The sequence below is a fragment of the Ambystoma mexicanum genome, chromosome 1q, assembly GCF_040938575.1.
Source record: "Ambystoma mexicanum isolate Mex_15411 chromosome 1q, UKY_AmexF1_1, whole genome shotgun sequence".
NCBI lineage: Eukaryota > Metazoa > Chordata > Amphibia > Caudata > Ambystomatidae > Ambystoma > Ambystoma mexicanum.
Window position 1 is genome coordinate 787,605,473 of NC_090922.1, and position 18,685 is coordinate 787,624,157.

Below are 18,685 nucleotides of genomic sequence, written 5' to 3' on the forward strand. Positions count from 1 at the left end.
GGCACCCTACTTTAATGGCTGGTAAATCCAGCCGTTAAGGTCGGTCCCGCAAAGGGACCTCGTAATCAGGCGTTAAGGGTTTAACGACGCCGACACCTTTTACGGCGCCGTTAAACCCTTAACGCCAGGGTCGTAATGTTTTCACCGTGAAATTGCCATAAGGGGATCTTGATGCTCTGCGCCTCAATTACTGAAATAGGGCTGTGATATCAACAGGGAAGGCTAGATACCGCATCCCGCCCTTTTCAGAGGCAAACGCTTCAGTGAAGAATCCGCTGGACCCACATATGTGAACCCACATATAGTGGGCGCTTATGTCTTGTTCATTGAAGCACAAGGCTTGCTCGATTCTTTGGAAAACTCTGTCCCGTATTGAGGCAAGAAATGTGTCAGACTCTTTATCAGCCAATGAACGCATCCCAAATGCACCCTTTAAACTACTGGATTGCCCTAAGGGAGATCCTACATAGGTTTTGTGAGTGCTTTTGTGCCTAAGATGTCTGATGCATGTATGATTTGATAACAGCGTATCCGGGAAAAACACATGGGCCTCATTACGACCCAGGCGGTAAGGGGTTAACGGCGCCGTAAAAGGTGGCGGTGCCGTTAACCGCTTACCGCCTAATTACGAGGTCCCTTTGCGGGTCCCCACGTTAACGGCTGGTTTTAACAGCCGTTAAGGAAGGAACCCGCAAAGGGACTTTCGAGGTAATTACGGTACCGCAATTTGCAGTACCGTAATTACCGCCTTCCCCATTCCCATTGAGCCCTATGGGGGCAAAAATGGGAATGGGGAAGGGCCATTGGTGAATGGGGAATTACTGCCCCACCAACCTTGGAATGGGGTGGTAATTCTGCCATCCACCATGGCGCAATCGGTAAAATACCGGCGTCAACCATGCCGCTAGTAGCGCCATGGTTAACGCCTGGGTCGTAATGACCCCATGGTCTCTTCTCCAGGTTGTTGCCAAATGCAGTAAAGCATAGGCTCCCCTGGCAGGCGTGCCAGATGAGTGAAGCTGCCAGGCACATCTACCATTTTCCCTTTCTTAACCCAAACAACCATGGACATGTTCAGCTGTGTGCTCATCTGCTTCCTATTACCGCAAATACCAGGCTCGCAGAGACCGGGCTCACCGGGGCCCACCGCCGAACTCTGCCGATCAGGCATCCCGCCATGAGGGATGCATTAGTCCCAGTGCCCGGCGTTGAGGGATAAACATGGCCCCCCAGCCTCATTTTGGGCTTGATTGCTCGGTGCGCCATTACCCTGGAGTACCACTTGTCATGAAGGCCGCAAAACGATTAAGGGTGGGTTTTCTCTGCAGTTAATAAAACTAGTCAGTGAGATCCAAGACACTATCCATCCCAGAAGGAACAGCCTTCACAGTTGCTGCTCCCTATCCACACGTGGTCCACATTTTCCGCCCAATGGCTTCAGGCCAGCTTCGAGATTTAAAGCATAAGGTGAAGGTTTCCTGGCCACTTCTCCCAAGTAAAACAGAGAAGGTTTCTGCTGTCTCAGCAAAAGGCGCGGGTTTCCGTCATCCGCATGGGAGACTGATTTTGCGAAATAGCTGAAGCGCAACCGCCTGGCGGCCATTGTTGTTGTGTGTGTGCTGAGTGGGTGTGGGAGGTAGAGCCTCTGATAAGTTAAACACGCCTTTTCAAGAGGGTGTTTGTGTATTTTGTTCCTTAGACCACATTGGTAAACAACAACTGTAGGCTGTCAGGCGTTAATGGTTTATAGAATGCGGGCCCATAAAAGTGGGGGCTGGTTTCACACACGATGCAGAAGCACACCTGGGGCGATCGGTGGTATGTCATTTCTTAGCTTGTTAGAAAGCAGCAGCTCTTTTCCATGTTCATTATGGGACCCACCCCCAGAGATCAGGAAGCAGGTACTGTGGCCTATGGCATTGCTTGCCGTGTCTGCCAGGACTCGTGGGCAGCTGGTCTGGAACTCTAAAGCAGGAAATACAGGTAGCGGTGTGTAAAGTCTTTAATCTGCTAGTCCAAATTCTGCAAAGTGTTGCTGAATTTGGAAACAAGTATTAACTTACGTTTTGTATTCTTTACACCTAATTTCTAACAATGTACATTATAGGTCAGCGGTTGCCACCCTAAGGTGAAACCTAGGAACCATTGACTTGGGTGAACATTCTATTTCTAATAGCTTTTGACTCGATGGAGGAAATTTGCCAAAGAAATTGCCTGGCATGCCCTCCTCCCCACATGGACAATTTAGGGCAAATGTATCCAATGGTTGGAAATGTATTAAGCACTAAAGAAAACAGTTTTTGGACCCAGCCCTTTATTTTGCCGTGGACAAAAGGGTGCATAATTTAGTCACAGGCAGAGCAAAAACCGCTGGATGGATTTGCACCACACGAATTGGGCACCAAGCAGTGCAGATGGGCCCCTGGTGGTTTGATGTAAATCGGTGCAGTAGCTTTTTTTTTTATTGACAGGCGTGGGCGGTGCTCCAGTCCAAACATACTTTTCCATACCTCCCGACGGTGGGTTGCTGGGCTGAGGCTTTTAATGAATGAAAAGCTGCCATGTTTTTGTTTGCACGATGCAAGTGATTACCCTGATCAACCCGCAAAACCAAAGAAAAAACAAATGCGCGCAAAATAATATTCTGAGGGAATGGGGAGGTTCCACAGCAGTCCAGGGGTGCGTGGGGGGGTAAGGGGGGGATGCAGTGGGCCATTTTGCTCTTTCAGGCACCGCTAGAGATATCTCTCACACCCCGATCTTGTTTGTCTTTCTACAGTAATATCGCAAGATTATCCTGGTTAATCGTTGAGATTATTGTGTGAATGGATGTGCGCCACAGAAAGATATGAGTGAAAAATTATATTAGGAGATGAGCTGGGCCTTTTCACTTCAGCGTGGGCCTGTAGCACTGATAACCAGCAAAAGGGTTCTCATAAAGACAGACAACGGCACAGTGATGTTTTATCTGAGCAAGCGGGGGACGGGGGGTCACACACTCCCCAACACTGTCCGAGGTAGCAGAGCAGATATGGCACTGGTACATAACGAAGGATATTTGGCTAGTAAGCCAACAAGTTCCCGGAGTGGAACTTCTCCCAGCAGCCACTCAGCATGAGTGGGAACTCAACAAAGAGGCATCCCAACAGATATTCCAAAGGCGGGGAACTCGAGATATACACTTGTTTGCAAAAGGCATAAATGCTGCACCATCATGCCCAGGTACCCACAGCAAGAGTCACTCAGGAATGCCCGCTCCATACCATGCTCAGGGTCAGAGATCTTTGCTTATACTTTTGCCCAACACCAATAAAACACAAAGAGCTGCTGCTGGAACATGCTACATTAATGCTGGTTGATCCAACATTGATGTGTCAGGTGGGTGCACCCAACTGCTACAGATGGCGGTGATGCCACCATTCACACATAACTAGTCTCTTGCACTCGCGCTCTCCTGACCACCTCTCAGCACCCTTCACATGCCTCTCCGTCCTGGGTAGCTAACTACCCATGATGGTCTGCCCATCCAAGTACCAATCTTGGACGAACGCGCACACGCAGTCTATCTTCTCTAACAACAGTGCCTACACCTTGGACTTCGCTCTCCTGAGGGCGTTCCACCAGAAGCGCGTTGAGGCCATACTAATGGGATAAAGGCCCTATAAAAAAGGACAAACTACGACTACTTGAACCCAATTCTAAATGCTCTCTTAAACATCTTCACTGCTAGCCCACCAATAAGATGGGCTAGCGAGCTGCAAGCCCCGCCAGTGGAGGAACTATCCACAAAGACAAGATGGTGTTTAGAACACATGTGTTTTCACCAAAGTATATTTCAGAGTTTCACACTAACCAATCAATTGCATTACCTGTGTTTTTTCCGTAACCACTAACAGAGGCAGAGCAACATGGCATCCACTTGAATTGCATAGAGCAGTAATGTTCCACATCGACAGAGCCAAGACACACACAAACAGGTCCGTTTTTCGTATCATTTGTGGCAGATAAAAGAGCAGCTCTTATGGATAGTGCATTGCATTCAGGAATGCTACAGCTGAACTAATAAGGTGGTAGGTGACAAGTCAAAAGCACATAAGCGCATTCCACCAGGCGGATAGGAGAGACATTTCCTATTATGGCCAATGTCCCCCTGAACATCACATGCAAAGCAGCAACACGGGCCTAAATACGTTAATTCACAAAACATTACTGTGTAGATACCAAAACAAGAGAGGATACACACGTGGAGTAGGCAGTACTGCAACAAAGCAGTGCCACCTGTACACCCACCACCAATTACTGCTAGCTAACCCACGCATGGCTTGTAAATCGAAACTCACCCACAAGCCCCAGAAGACAAATGTTACTTACCCAGGCTCTTGTATCTGTTCAGAGTCACATGCCCCTACCAACTGCACGATGATAGGTGCAGACACAACAGTAAAATGAAACATACTTAACTGGGGAGACACGTTGTACTCTCAGACATGCCCAATAAACCTCACATAACACAAATAATCAGAGACGTAAGCACTGAGTGGGAGAATGGGTACCAGCCCACCTGTCCGTGCCTACTTTTATTTCTGAAGAAAACAACTTGTAATAAGCAGCACATACCACTAGATATTAGATCATCCTCTATGTGGTGCAAAAACAGGGCTTATGTAGTTCGCATTGCAACTACTGTGCATAAGCTACAGAAAGGTAAACTGAGTGGCCCGGGATCACACTCTTAAGTGATGAAGCCGGGATTTAAGGCCAGGCTGCAACTTGACCCCATATTTTCTCCGGTTTGGTTGGTAGAAATGTTCTCAATGTGTGGATTGCAAGAATATTCTTTTTTAAAGAGATGACTTAAAAAAATACCCAAATCATAATAAACCAGCCTGAAAAATGTATAAACCATTCAGAAATTATATATTAAGAAAAAACGGTAACTGCAGCTTTCTTCCCCCCCCCCCCCCCCGCAATCTTCATTGGAAGACTACAACTACCGGAATGTAGTAATGTGTGTCAGGCAATCGATGACAGTAAGAACATGTGGTGCCTCTCCAACTCCCTCCCTAACTGTTCATGTGGTGCCTCCCCAACTTCCTCCGTAACTACTCATGTGGTGCCTCCCCAACTTCCTCCCTAACTGCTCATGTGGTGCCTCCCCAACTCCCTCCCTAACTGATCATCTGGTGACATTTAGGACGCAGATTGCCTTGGAAGTAGGGGAGGGTTGCCTGACAGATGTAAAAGGTGAAAACCAACCCACATGCCACTTAGCAGGCGTCAGCTGACCACTGCATCCTGGCCCACTGAGCCGCCTGTGCTTATTGCTGGCTAGAGATATTTCTTGTGCCTTAGATTTATAAAGAAGAAGCTTGGCGATGCCACGTGTACCACGGCTCTGTTAATTCGCCTCTATGTACTTCTCACTCACCCAGAGTGCAAGCTTATACCACCTTTTTAAGGTCTCCAGCAGAACATGTTACACCTGGAAGCTCATGTGCAGATGTGGTGTAAAATGGATGAGAGGCGTAAGCCTCGAGTAAAGCTTTAATGCCTTCCATTCATGTCATGCCACATATTCAATCCTTTGTATGCTGGGGGATGGGGGCAGAGGAGGTACAGAACGCAACTTGTGTTTCCACCGCCTTCCTTCCCCTCCGCATTACAAATGTTCCACCATTTGCGGCGGCATGGATTTTAATGCCGGCTCAAATACGGGAGATCCCTATGGAGTTCGCCTGCTTTATGCATCAGCATAAATCAGGTTTGGCCCCATACAGATCCATTGTACATGCTGCCTGCTATGCTTGCATGGCAGGCCGTGCAAACAATTACAATTAAGCCCTGCCTGACATTCTCAAATGTAATTGTGAACACTGCTTACCATGCAAGTATGTCAGGCAGCATTTAATTGTAATTGTGAACGCTGCGTGCCATACGAGCATGGCAATCGGCGATTACAATAACAAACATGCCAGGCAGGGTTTACTCACTTTGCATGGCGGAGTTCAAAAGTGCAGGTCAAAAGGCACTCCCCTGTGCAAATGATGAAAATGGCACATTTGGAAAACATTAGCTTGCTCCTGTTTTTCTCGCATTTTTTATTTTTTGTGTTGCTCAAAGAGTTGGTGGTGGATGTGTGTTTGTTTGAAAACAATAGTGTTCATTTTTCCGAAAATAACCTCAGCCGTGACGTTAAAAACACCTCAATCCAACATCCAATTTCTCTGCAATTAGCTTAAAAAACCCAAATCAGAACTAATTGGAATAGTCTCTGCACACTCAGCGCTGAATTAGGGTGGGTGGATGAAAAACAGGACGATGCTGCCGCTGCAGTATTTGTTAGAAAATTACTTTTACTATCTCTCATAGACATTCTGAGGGCACCTCATCATTTAATTTCAATTAATTTATTTTGTGCGCAATTAATTAGAAAATCAAAAAAAAGAAAGGGGGAAGAAAGACAATAGGCACTATTATGATTCTAAAAACGATTATAAGTTGATTGGACAACTAGTAATCAAGATCTACATAATACAAGATAATAACTTAATTAACTCAAAAAGAAGTACAGGAAGAAGACGATCGATAGTCAAAACCATTAAACGAAAGATTAGAGTACATTAAATTGCATCATAAGAAGGCAGTCATTGCTCCAGGGTATTAAATGTATCATCGCATTGCATAATATGTGAAGCATTTTTGCACATTGCTGGTGTGGCACTTGCAGGTAAACCAGTGGAAGGCATTTGCCACGCCCCATTGCAGCACGTGCACACAGTGCGCCGCTGCATCGGGCTCACGCTCTTGCTGATTGGCCAGTCAGTCGCACATGCAGAGGCGCCCCTGTGTGAGCAGCTTGGTTCCCTCATGAGAATGTGGCTGCTTGCGGCTTGCCGATGCGGCACACTCTTCTCTAGTGTGTACCTATTGCGGCGCACTAGGGATCAGTAGTGCCACAGTAGTTCCCAGATTCTACTTTCTCCAGCGTCTGCACATAAATCTGCCAAAATGTCTGGTTTATTAGCGGCTGAACCAGGGCCGGTCTTAGGGCAGGGCGGGCCGAGCGACCTCCCGGGGCGCCATAGCCCCCCAGGATGCCATTAGCCCCCCCAGGACGCCAGCTCGTGGGAGCCTTTCAAGGGCTACCCCGAGCTGGCGGGGCGGGAGAAGTGTCCTTTTGAAATTAAATGCGGGAGCGGGCACATTTAACAACAATAGGATGCTGGCACCCTATTGAGATAATGACCTCCCTGCTCCGGCGCGGGAGTGGGGATATAGTCATCTTAATAAGATGCTGCCGCACACTATTGTTGTTAAATGCGCCTGTGAGCGCATTTAATTCCAAAAGGATGCCTTCTCCCACTGCCAAAAAGAAACATTTGGTGCCCCCAATTCCCCCCCTGCCTCCAATTGACCAGGGGTGTGGGGTGCGCCAAATGTTTTTTTTTCTGCCCATGGCGCTGCCGCCGCTAAGGCCGGCACTGGGGCGGGAATCGTTAAATTCACAACAGATCACTTTCCTTCATGTCACTGCCCCCCTGTCACGTTTGTTGCATAGTGACTTTGTGGATCCACCGTGTTAATGGACAAAAGATGTCAAAACCTCTCGACTTTGATCAATATTTATGAAATAATGAGAAACAATGGTTCCCTATAGCAGTTCCTGTGAAGGCAAACACTGACAGGCAGCCCTTCTGCCCAATCATTGCATCCTGCATTGCCAGCTAACTCCCACCCGAAGTCTGTGCAAATTGAGCCTTTAAAAAGTTCATGGCAATGAAAGAATGTGCTATCGCCATATCCTTAGAAAGAAGCATTGGCAAAGCCAACCGTTTGGCCTTATGGTAGGCATGGGATAGCCATTTGCTAGATTCTGACACAATGATACTAAATGGCCTTAAGATTACAACAGCTGGAAAATGAAACGATTACCTGGGCATATGATGCCAGTACCTGACAAAATATTACCTAATACCTCAAGCCAAAAAGGTTGACTTTGTCCTTGCCTGTTTTTATGAGGTTTCAGTGCCTGAAAGAGATATTAACCAAGTGGCGGAAGGCACACTTGGTTAAGACATTTGTATTACACCAGCAGCTAGTTACAGCTGCAAACAAGGCATTAACTGTCAGCAGACTGTTTAGAAATAAGGCTGCAAGCCTTATGCTTGATGTTAGTGTTTGATAGAGCGGGCACTAGGATCCCAGGAGGATGTGCTTTGGGCTGCCAGGGGGAGGTACTGGGTGGAACTGGCCATAGGGGTTAATTTGGCCGGTGGTTAATGGGTGGATACATTACCAAACAACATCCACAATCTGTGTTCCCCTCTTCACACGTCATCTCTCTCCTAACTGTACTCTAATGCAATAGTTGTGGTTTATAGGTGGCGCTTAAGTGCCACCTAATAAGCCAAACTAATAAACGGGGGACCAGTGTGGCATTACCCATCATTGAGAAGGCAGAGCGAACCATCAACCACGATACCTGATCCATGGTAAGGAAAAAAGGCTAGGCAGCCAATACCAACCAGTTCCAGGCCATTAAAGCAGTAAAGGGGATAGTGTGTCAGTAATCATAAGGTTTTAAACATAAAAACATGGAGCAGTATATTTGCGAATTGTTGCCCTACCCCATACACGTGCATCCTAGAGCCATAACAGAAATGGTCCGGCTATAAAACCAGACTAAAGGCTCTCCTGATGGTACTTAGCCATAAAAGCTGAAGGGAGGCCAGCAGTGCACACATGTTCGGATCCCTGAGCCACGGCTAGGAGCCTCCGGCCGCCATACCATTCATTGCGTGGGCACCATGTGACATTTCAGGTCAGACATCACTTACGAGTGACACTACAAAGCACAACACCCAAGAAATAATGTCACTTCAGTGAGAGTAAGTGGCTCAGATAACGTGTGATTGGCTTCCCATATAAGTAAACCATCTCTTGACTGAAATCCCTTTGCTTTTTGTTTCTCTTCCATCCCAGAGCCTCCGAAAGTGACTGTGGAACCTAGAAGTCAGACGTTTGTTGGGGGAGCCGAGGTGACGCTCAAGTGCTCTGCAACTGGCCATCCACGGCCCCAGATCGTATGGACGCACAACGACATGTTCATCCTGAGCTCCAGCAGGTCATTCTCGCCCGGCTCTGTCTTTCTGTCCACTGTCTCTGCATGGTTCTTGCTTACCCTCCAGCCACAACTCAAGTGTCTGAAAACGCCCAAACACGTGCGGTATTTCACCAGAGGAGCAGACTGCTTTACCCATCTTCACTCTGTGATCAAATGCACGCGTGTGACTATGTTCTGGCGGGTGGATCCTCGTTCTCCATCGATTGGCATGCGTGGGCAGAATCAGTGCCCATCTGTTAGATTGGGCAAACCTATCACTGCTTATGGTTAAACCGTGGAGAATTGTATGTAGTTGAACTGTGCTGGAGTTCCCAGGTGAGAATGATTGAGAGAGTGTTATGATTAGAGTCCAGCAGTGGAAGTGAGACGGAGTGGGCAGCAGGTGGTGGATCTCAGGGGATGTACGTGATTATTTCGAATACGAACATTTCGAAGAAGAAAATCTCGCATTCTAAAAGTTCGTGTTCGAAATAATCACCCAGCTACTAAATGAGCTTTCAACACCCCACAGCCGACCACCCCCTTACTTACCTTTTGGCGGCGCACCTCGCTGTGTGCCGCCGAGTCCCTTTAGCCCCAATTCCCTTCACTTCCGTGGACGGGAACTGTCGCTGCAGGGTCCTTTTCTTTGTTTTTCTTTTTCCCCTAAAACGTTTTTGTTTTGGGTGCGGGGGACACCCCTGCCATCCCTGATTCCATTTTAGCGAACAAGGGTGCAGTGGACACCCCTGCAACCCCCCACTTCCCTTGTTCGCAATAAAGAAAGCGAACGGTTGAAATGTTCGTCATTTTTGGCTGTACGTAATTTTGGTACAGCCGAAAACCGAACATTTCTACCATTCGGTTTTTATTTACGATATTTTGGGTCATTACTGATCTTGAGGACCTCCTGACACATAACCTAGAGCAAGATTGAATAAAGATGTCAACCACTTTTACCTGCGTAGCTGTGACTTCCATCACACTGTCATTTGTTTAGAGAACGTTGGGTGGGGAGGTGTTTTTTTTTTCTTCCTGGCAGTGCTTGTATAGGGAAAGGTGCTGGTGCTCCCAACTGTGTGCAAGTGTAGCTCGCCATTAGCATGCAATGACGTTTATTCTCCTCTGATACTTGCAGGTACCGGCTCACTGCGGAAGGCTCGTTGATAATCAAAAATGCCATTCAAAGAGATGCTGGAGTCTACGGCTGCTTGGCCAGCAACCCGGCGGGAACTGACAGGCAGACATCCATCCTCAGCTACACTGGCAAGTATAGGAACCATGGCGTTACTGGGAAAGTGGGTGGCAGTTGGTCTTGATGCCTGCTTTGGATCTCTATTGTTGACCATTATATCTATGAACTAAGAGACCCCTGTTGCCCCGCAGAATGGACCCCCACGCTGCCCCAACGCTGCCCTGCGTGTCTCAGTTCGACAGAGGCCACCGGTAGTTATACTGCAGTTTGTTTTGATTGCATCATAAGAAACAAAAAAGTTCCCTATTAGGGAACTCACGTCACCTGCACACTTTCCAATGTCTGGAAGACCAGACCAACAATTAGTTTGTATTTTATACAATCTTTCTAGTAGTCTCTAAAGAAACTTTTAGCAAACAATCTCAAACATCAAGAATAAATATGAACTTTGGTTCTTGTGACCTACTCTGACTGAATGTGAATTTCTTCAATTGACCTCCTCAAATATTGTTTGCTAAAAGTTCCTTTAGAGATTACTAGAAAGATTGTATAAAATACAAACTTAATTGTTGGTCTGGTCTTCCAGACATTGGAAAAGTGTGCTGGGGACGTGAGTTCCCTAATAGGGAACTTTTTTGTTTCTTATAACTTCATGCAGCCTAGGTGTCAAGGTTGCTTATTTGTCCTCTGCACCTCATATCTATCTTCTAATTCTTTTCATTATTTCTTCAAGACACTAACTCTATTCCTAATTACCTACATCAATAGGGTGTGCCATATTTGTCCAATTTTCCTTTTTCCACTGCATATGCAACATCAACCACCATGCTGCCCCACGCGCAGTGGTCGAAGTGTAAAATAATAAGTGGTGGAACTATGTTCCCTGCTGGTCTGCCCCCCCCCCGCTTTCCACAGACCCCATCACCACGCCCCCTCCCACACGCAGTCCAAACCGCCAAACAAACACAATTGCTGCTTAAGAGAGTGTTCTGTGCAGTGCACTGAAGTGCAAGTTTCAACTTCTTCCTACACTTTAATTTTAGAACTAAACCATCCTGGAACTGTTGGTTTTGAAAATAAAAGTATAGGAACAGTAAAACTTAAAAAATAAAACTAGAGGAGCACCGCTCCCACTCACTTTGACCCCTGCCCAAGCGTCTCTGTGTGTAATCTCTGGAAGTGAGATTGCCATTGCTTGGCCAGTCACCATTGCAGTTCGGCAGAAGCCACCTGTAGTTATACTGCAGTTGGTTTTGATTGCATATGCAGTGTGAAAAACTCCAGACTTTGTAACAGGCTCTTATTGCTTTCTGTTACTCATATTGTAATGAGCAGGCGCTTGACCTGAGAATTCGTTTATTGCAGCAGTCAGTCTCAAATTGGGAATTCTTCAAATCATTATTTTCGGTTGCTTTTACCTGCTTTGTACTTATTTAATATGTATGAGTGTTATTGTGATGTACTCACAGTGGTTTTAATCCTTGTCCTGTTTAGCCCTATTATGGGTGCAAATTGCCCCGAAAAAAAGAATTGTTCTTCTTCAAGAACTTTGCCCATAGAGACCAGAATTGTGGGTTTGGTGCAAAGAGTTAAATATTGTTTTCCTCACCTTCAGGTCTTAATTATTTGGTGCATTTGGATAAATAAACCTATTTACCTCGTAAGGATTTCCTTTTCTTTGGCCAGCAACTCGTAGTAGGGGCATCAGTTATTAATGTCGCCATGAAAAAAGTCGCCAGGTTGGCGACTTTAAAATGCATCAATGATGCACCCTCCAGGCTATCAAACACTTTCCCCAAATATTCTAGGATTGGAGGTAATAATATATAATTATACCCCTACTAGAATATTTGGGGAAAGAATTTTGGTAGCCTGGAAAAAGTCACCAAAACCTGACGACTTTTTCACGGCGACATTATTACATGGAACCCTCGTAGGTGTGTCAGCGGGCTTTTGTTTGTAAGGGCCACTTTGAACATAGAAATGGTCTGTGCTCCTTCGGTTGCTGGTGCCCTTGGCGCAAAGAGCTTCCACCGCTTCATGCCAGGTCCGCGCCGGGACTGAGCAGCAAGGGCTTTTCCTGGGAGCCGGGGATCCTGCTGGGCTTGTCATTTAGCTGTGCTGGCTGGGTCATGCGGTGAGTTCATTGGTGACGCAGTTCCCTGGGATCACCAGGAAGCCGGCGCCATGGATCTCCTCACCCTGAGCTTCACAGTCCTTTCTGGAAGAGCTTCCTGGCAGTTCCACTCCAGGCCTAGGCCTTCTTCCGTGACTCTTTGCTTGCTCCCAGGTGCAGCAAGGTAAGCTTGAGTGGGCGACTCTGCTCCCATTCATAGGGTTGCAGTGATTCAAATGTTGGCATCCTGCTAATCACTGGCGGACCTTCCACATTCAAGTTCCACTCACTTTCTTTCCAGGCATATTCTTATGTTATGATCCAGACCTGAGTCCATACTCCAATCACAAACAGTTCATACATGCTTTTTGCACGGCAGGCCGAAGCCAGGACCATATCTGGCGACTTCCGTATACCCACTCACTCAGGAGCAGTTGTGGAGTCCCCATATCTTCCCCCAATGGCCCGGAGCGGATGCAGTGTGCACGTGGAGAGCGTTCAACTAAGCGGCTTCGGGGAGTTATTCCCCTGAGAATCCCTTTTTGAATGAGAGGCTGAAATGGGGCATATCATGGCACACATTTCAGAAACATGTGGAAAGAAACGCTATTCAGTTTGGGAAAGGGTCTGTAGGGGAACACATACACATCTGTAATCGATTCCAGTCACCCACAATACACAGGAACTTTAACATGTGGAAAGAAACGCTCTTCAGTTTGGGAAAGGGTCTGTAGGGGAACACATACACATCTGTAATCGATTCCAGTCACCCCCAATACACAGGAACTTTTAGCGATGCATGTTCATGCTGCTTGTGTCCAATGAACCCCTTTAGGTCTGTGGACAATACATGCTGGAAGGCTCGGTTAAATCCCATGATCTTTTTAAAAAAAATGTTTAGTGTGTCTTAGTTTACAATAAAAGACTTCACACAAGTATGAAAAACAAAAGGAAATGCAGAATAATAAACCCTTTCACACAAATATAAAAGAGGAGAGAAAATACGAAATAGACAATAGTATGACACATTCATTACATGTCATCAGTTACATTTGTGAAAGTGCTTGCGCATGTGGAAAATGCGCAAATATACTACTAACCTGATTTTAGTGTGGTTAGGTTGAGAGAGTTACAGAAAGTTCATTACCTGCTCCGAATCGTTGCCAAAAGGCCTGGGTTCACCGCCCTGTATTATCGACACATTTCTGAAAGGACTGGCATCTTAATTTCTGATGGGAGGACCATTCCATAGCCAAATGAACAATGCTTCCAGGGGCTCTCGGATCCCCACAGAATGTACAGATGTTCGTTGTAGTGGATGCTTTATTTCTGATAGGATTTTATTATTATTTTATTTTATTTATGGTGTACTTGGCTAGACAAAACAAGCCTTAGACACAAACGAAAAAATGCAATATAAGAACGTAAGAACGACACATAAAACATTATTAAAACACAGGATTACAATAAGATTACAACAGCACAAACTAACCATTATAAGATCATTTCACATCAATCGAATAAATCTTAATTCATTTGATATCATTTATTTCACCTGTGGGCAGCGCATGCCCTCGGAATCTCAGAAATTGAGAGCGCCAATGTGAGTTCGGTATAGTGACCAAATGTCAAATCCCATTCTCATTCTGCCAGTGCCTAACAGATAGTTTGTATGCACACACATGCAATCACATGCAAACATGCACATGTGCAATTATGCACACAGATGCACACTCACACACATGTACCCATACACATTTCTTCATGCCCAAAGACACAGAACCCATTACATTTTCTCCACTTAATCCCTCGGCTGCCCTACGGCCCCCTCTCCTCGCCTCCATGCGCAGGAAGCAGGGAGTGAGGTCATCAATGATCGACAGCTTCCTTGCCTGATTCCCAGCTTCACACGTCCCATATGGGGCCATAAGAGGGCACACATCCAATGCGCTCCTGGCTTCCGGTGGGCTAATCCTTTCCTATTCCAAAGAGAGGCTGCAGGGCCTGAGGCCCCACAGACCTCAATGTGAGGGGACACTCACCTGCATAAGGGCTTGCAAGGCCTCTGTCTCTCTGGCAGTAAGGGATATGTTCTCTGTCATACAGAGCACTTCTGCAGTGGAGGGCTGTTCATGACAGAGAATTAGTGACCACCTGACCATAATGAGGAGGGCCCCAAACCGCTGTCCACGCACCGACACACTCCTGTCCCATGCACCCACACACTCCTGGCCCAAGCCCCCACACACTCCTGTCCCATGCACCCAGACACTCCTGGCCCAAGCCCCCACACACTCCTGTCCCATGCACCCAGACACTCCTGGCCCAAGCCCCCACACACTCCTGGCCCATGCACCCACACACTCCTGGCCCAAGCCCCCACACACTCCTGTCCCATGCACCCACACACTCCTGGCCCAAGCCCCCACACACTCCTGTCCCATGCACCCAGACACTCCTGGCCCAAGCCCCCACACACTCCTGGCCCATGCACCCACACACTCCTGGCCCAAGCCCCCACACACTCCTGTCCCATGCACCCAGACACTCCTGGCCCAAACCCCCACACACTCCTGTCCCATGCACCCAGACACTCCTGGCCCAAGCCCCCACACACTCCTGTCCCATGCACCCAGACACTCCTGGCCCAAGCCCCCACACACTCCTGGCCCATGCACCCACACACTCCTGGCCCAAGCCCCCACACACTCCTGTCCCATGCACCCACACACTCCTGGCCCAAGCCCCCACACACTCCTGTCCCATGCACCCAGACACTCCTGGCCCAAGCCCCCACACACTCCTGGCCCATGCACCCACACACTCCTGGCCCAAGCCCCCACACACTCCTGTCCCATGCACCCAGACACTCCTGGCCCAAACCCCCACACACTCCTGTCCCATGCACCCAGACACTCCTGGCCCAAGCCCCCACACACTCCTGTCCCATGCACCCACACACTCCTGGCCCAAGCCCCCACACACTCCTGTCCCATGCACCCAGACACTCCTGGCCCAAGCCCCCACACACTCCTGTCCCATGCACCCAGACACTCCTGGCCCAAGCCCCCACACACTCCTGGCCCATGCACCCAGACACTCCTGGCCCAAGCCCCCACACACTCCTGGCACATGCACCCAGACACTCCTGGCCCAAGCCCCCACACACTCCTGTCCCATGCACCCAGACACTCCTGGCCCAAGCCCCCACACACTCCTGGCCCATGCACCCAGACACTCCTGGCCCAAGCCCCCACACACTCCTGGCACATGCACCCACACACTCCTGGCCCAAGCCCCCACACACTCCTGTCCCATGCACCCACACACTCCTGGCCCAAGCCCCCACACACTCCTGTCCCATGCACCCAGACACTCCTGGCCCAAGCCCCCACACACTCCTGTCCCATGCACCCAGACACTCCTGGCCCAAGCCCCCACACACTCCTGGCCCATGCACCCAGACACTCCTGGCCCAAGCCCCCACACACTCCTGGCCCATGCACCCAGACACTCCTGGCCCAAGCCCCCACACACTCCTGGCACATGCACCCAGACACTCCTGGCCCAAGCCCCCACACACTCCTGTCCCATGCACCCACACACTCCTGGCCCAAGCCCCCACACACTCATGTCCCATGCACCCAGACACTCCTGGCCCAAGCCCCCACACACTCCTGGCCCATGCACCCAGACACTCCTGGCCCAAGCCCCCACACACTCCTGGCACATGCACCCACACACTCCTGGCCCAAGCCCCCACACGCTCCTGTCCCATGCACCCAGACACTCCTGGCCCAAGCCCCCACACACTCCTGGCCCAAGCCCCCACACACTCCTGTCCCATGCACCCAGACACTCCTGGCCCAAGCCCCCACACACTCCTGTCCCATGCACCCAGACACTCCTGGCCCAAGCCCCCACACACTCCTGTCCCATGCACCCAGACACTCCTGGCCCAAGCCCCCACACACTCCTGGCACATGCACCCAGACACTCCTGGCCCAAGCCCCCACACACTCCTGGCACATGCACCCAGACACTCCTGGCCCAAGCCCCCACACACTCCTGGCCCAAGCCCCCACACACTCCTGTCCCATGCACCCACACACTCCTGGCCCAAGCCCCCACACACTCCTGTCCCATGCACCCAGACACTCCTGGCCCAAGCCCCCACACACTCCTGTCCCATGCACCCAGACACTCCTGGCCCAAGCCCCCACACACTCCTGTCCCATGCACCCAGACACTCCTGGCCCAAGCCCCCACACACTCCTGTCCCATGCACCCACACACTCCTGGCCCAAGCCCCCACACACTCCTGTCCCATGCACCCAGACACTCCTGGCCCAAGCCCCCACACACTCCTGTCCCATGCACCCACACACTCCTGGCCCAAGCCCCCACACACTCCTGTCCCATGCACCCAGACACTCCTGGCCCAAGCCCCCACACACTCCTGGCCCATGCACCCAGACACTCCTGGCCCAAGCCCCCACACACTCCTGGCACATGCACCCACACACTCCTGGCCCAAGCCCCCACACACTCCTGTCCCATGCACCCAGACACTCCTGGCCCAAGCCCCCACACACTCCTGTCCCATGCACCCAGACACTCCTGGCCCAAGCCCCCACACACTCCTGTCCCATGCACCCAGACACTCCTGGCCCAAGCCCCCACACACTCCTGGCACATGCACCCAGACACTCCTGGCCCAAGCCCCCAAACACTCCTGGCACATGCACCCAGACACTCCTGGCCCAAGCCCCCACACACTCCTGGCCCAAGCCCCCACACACTCCTGTCCCATGCACCCACACACTCCTGGCCCAAGCCCCCACACACTCCTGTCCCATGCACCCAGACACTCCTGGCCCAAGCCCCCACACACTCCTGTCCCATGCACCCAGACACTCCTGGCCCAAGCCCCCACACACTCCTGTCCCATGCACCCAGACACTCCTGGCCCAAGCCCCCACACACTCCTGTCCCATGCACCCACACACTCCTGGCCCAAGCCCCCACACACTCCTGTCCCATGCACCCAGACACTCCTGGCCCAAGCCCCCACACACTCCTGTCCCATGCACCCAGACACTCCTGGCCCAAGCCCCCACACACTCCTGTCCCATGCACCCAGACACTCCTGGCCCAAGCCCCCACACACTCCTGGCCCATGCACCCAGACACTCCTGTCCCAAGCCCCCACACACTCCTGTCCCATGCACCCACACACTCCTGGCCCAAGCCCCCACACACTCCTGTCCCATGCACCCAGACACACCTGGCCCAAGCCCCCACACACTCCTGGCCCATGCACCCAGACACTCCTGGCCCAAGCCCCCACACACTCCTGGCACATGCACCCACACACTCCTGGCCCAAGCCCCCACACACTCCTGTCCCATGCACCCAGACACTCCTGGCCCAAGCCCCCACACACTCCTGGCCGAAGCCCCCACACACTCCTGTCCCATGGACCCAGACACCCCTGGCCCAAGCCCCCACACACTCCTGTCCCATGCACCCAGACACTCCTGGCCCAAGCCCCCACACACTCCTGGCACATGCACCCAGACACTCCTGGCCCAAGCCCCCACACACTCCTGGCACATGCACCCAGACACTCCTGGCCCAAGCCCCCACACACTCCTGGCCCAAGCCCCCACACACTCCTGTCCCATGCACCCACACACTCCTGGCCCAAGCCCCTACACATTCCTGTCCCATGCACCCAGACACTCCTGGCCCAAGCCCCCACACACTCCTGTCCCATGCACCCAGACACTCCTGGCCCAAGCCCCCACACACTCCTGTCCCATGCACCCAGACACTCCTGGCCCAAGCCCCCACACACTCCTGTCCCATGCACCCACACACTCCTGGCCCAAGCCCCCACACACTCCTGTCCCATGCACCCAGACACTCCTGGCCCAAGCCCCCACACACTCCTGTCCCATGCACCCAGACACTCCTGGCCCAAGCCCCCACACACTCCTGTCCCATGCACCCAGACACTCCTGGCCCAAGCCCCCACACACTCCTGGCCCATGCACCCAGACACTCCTGGCCCAAGCCCCCACACACTCCTGTCCCATGCACCCACACACTCCTGGCCCAAGCCCCCACACACTCCTGTCCCATGCACCCACACACTCCTGGCCCAAGCCCCCACACACTCCTGTCCCATGCACCCACACACTCCTGGCCCAAGCCCCCACACACTCCTGTCCCATGCACCCACACACTCCTGGCCCAAGCCCCCACA

General features: G+C 50.6%; 1 protein-coding gene across 2 annotated transcripts in view; it reads left to right on the plus strand.

Annotated features, from left to right (window-relative positions):
• Positions 1-18,685, plus strand: part of HMCN1 (hemicentin 1) — a 1,785,366-nt gene that overhangs the window by 456,526 nt on the left and 1,310,155 nt on the right. For both annotated transcript variants that reach the window (XM_069641364.1, XM_069641365.1), the window contains exons 12-13: positions 8,983-9,124; positions 10,242-10,369. In XM_069641364.1, coding sequence (XP_069497465.1) covers positions 8,983-9,124; positions 10,242-10,369 — 270 coding nt within the window. The remainder of the gene's footprint in view (positions 1-8,982; positions 9,125-10,241; positions 10,370-18,685) is intronic.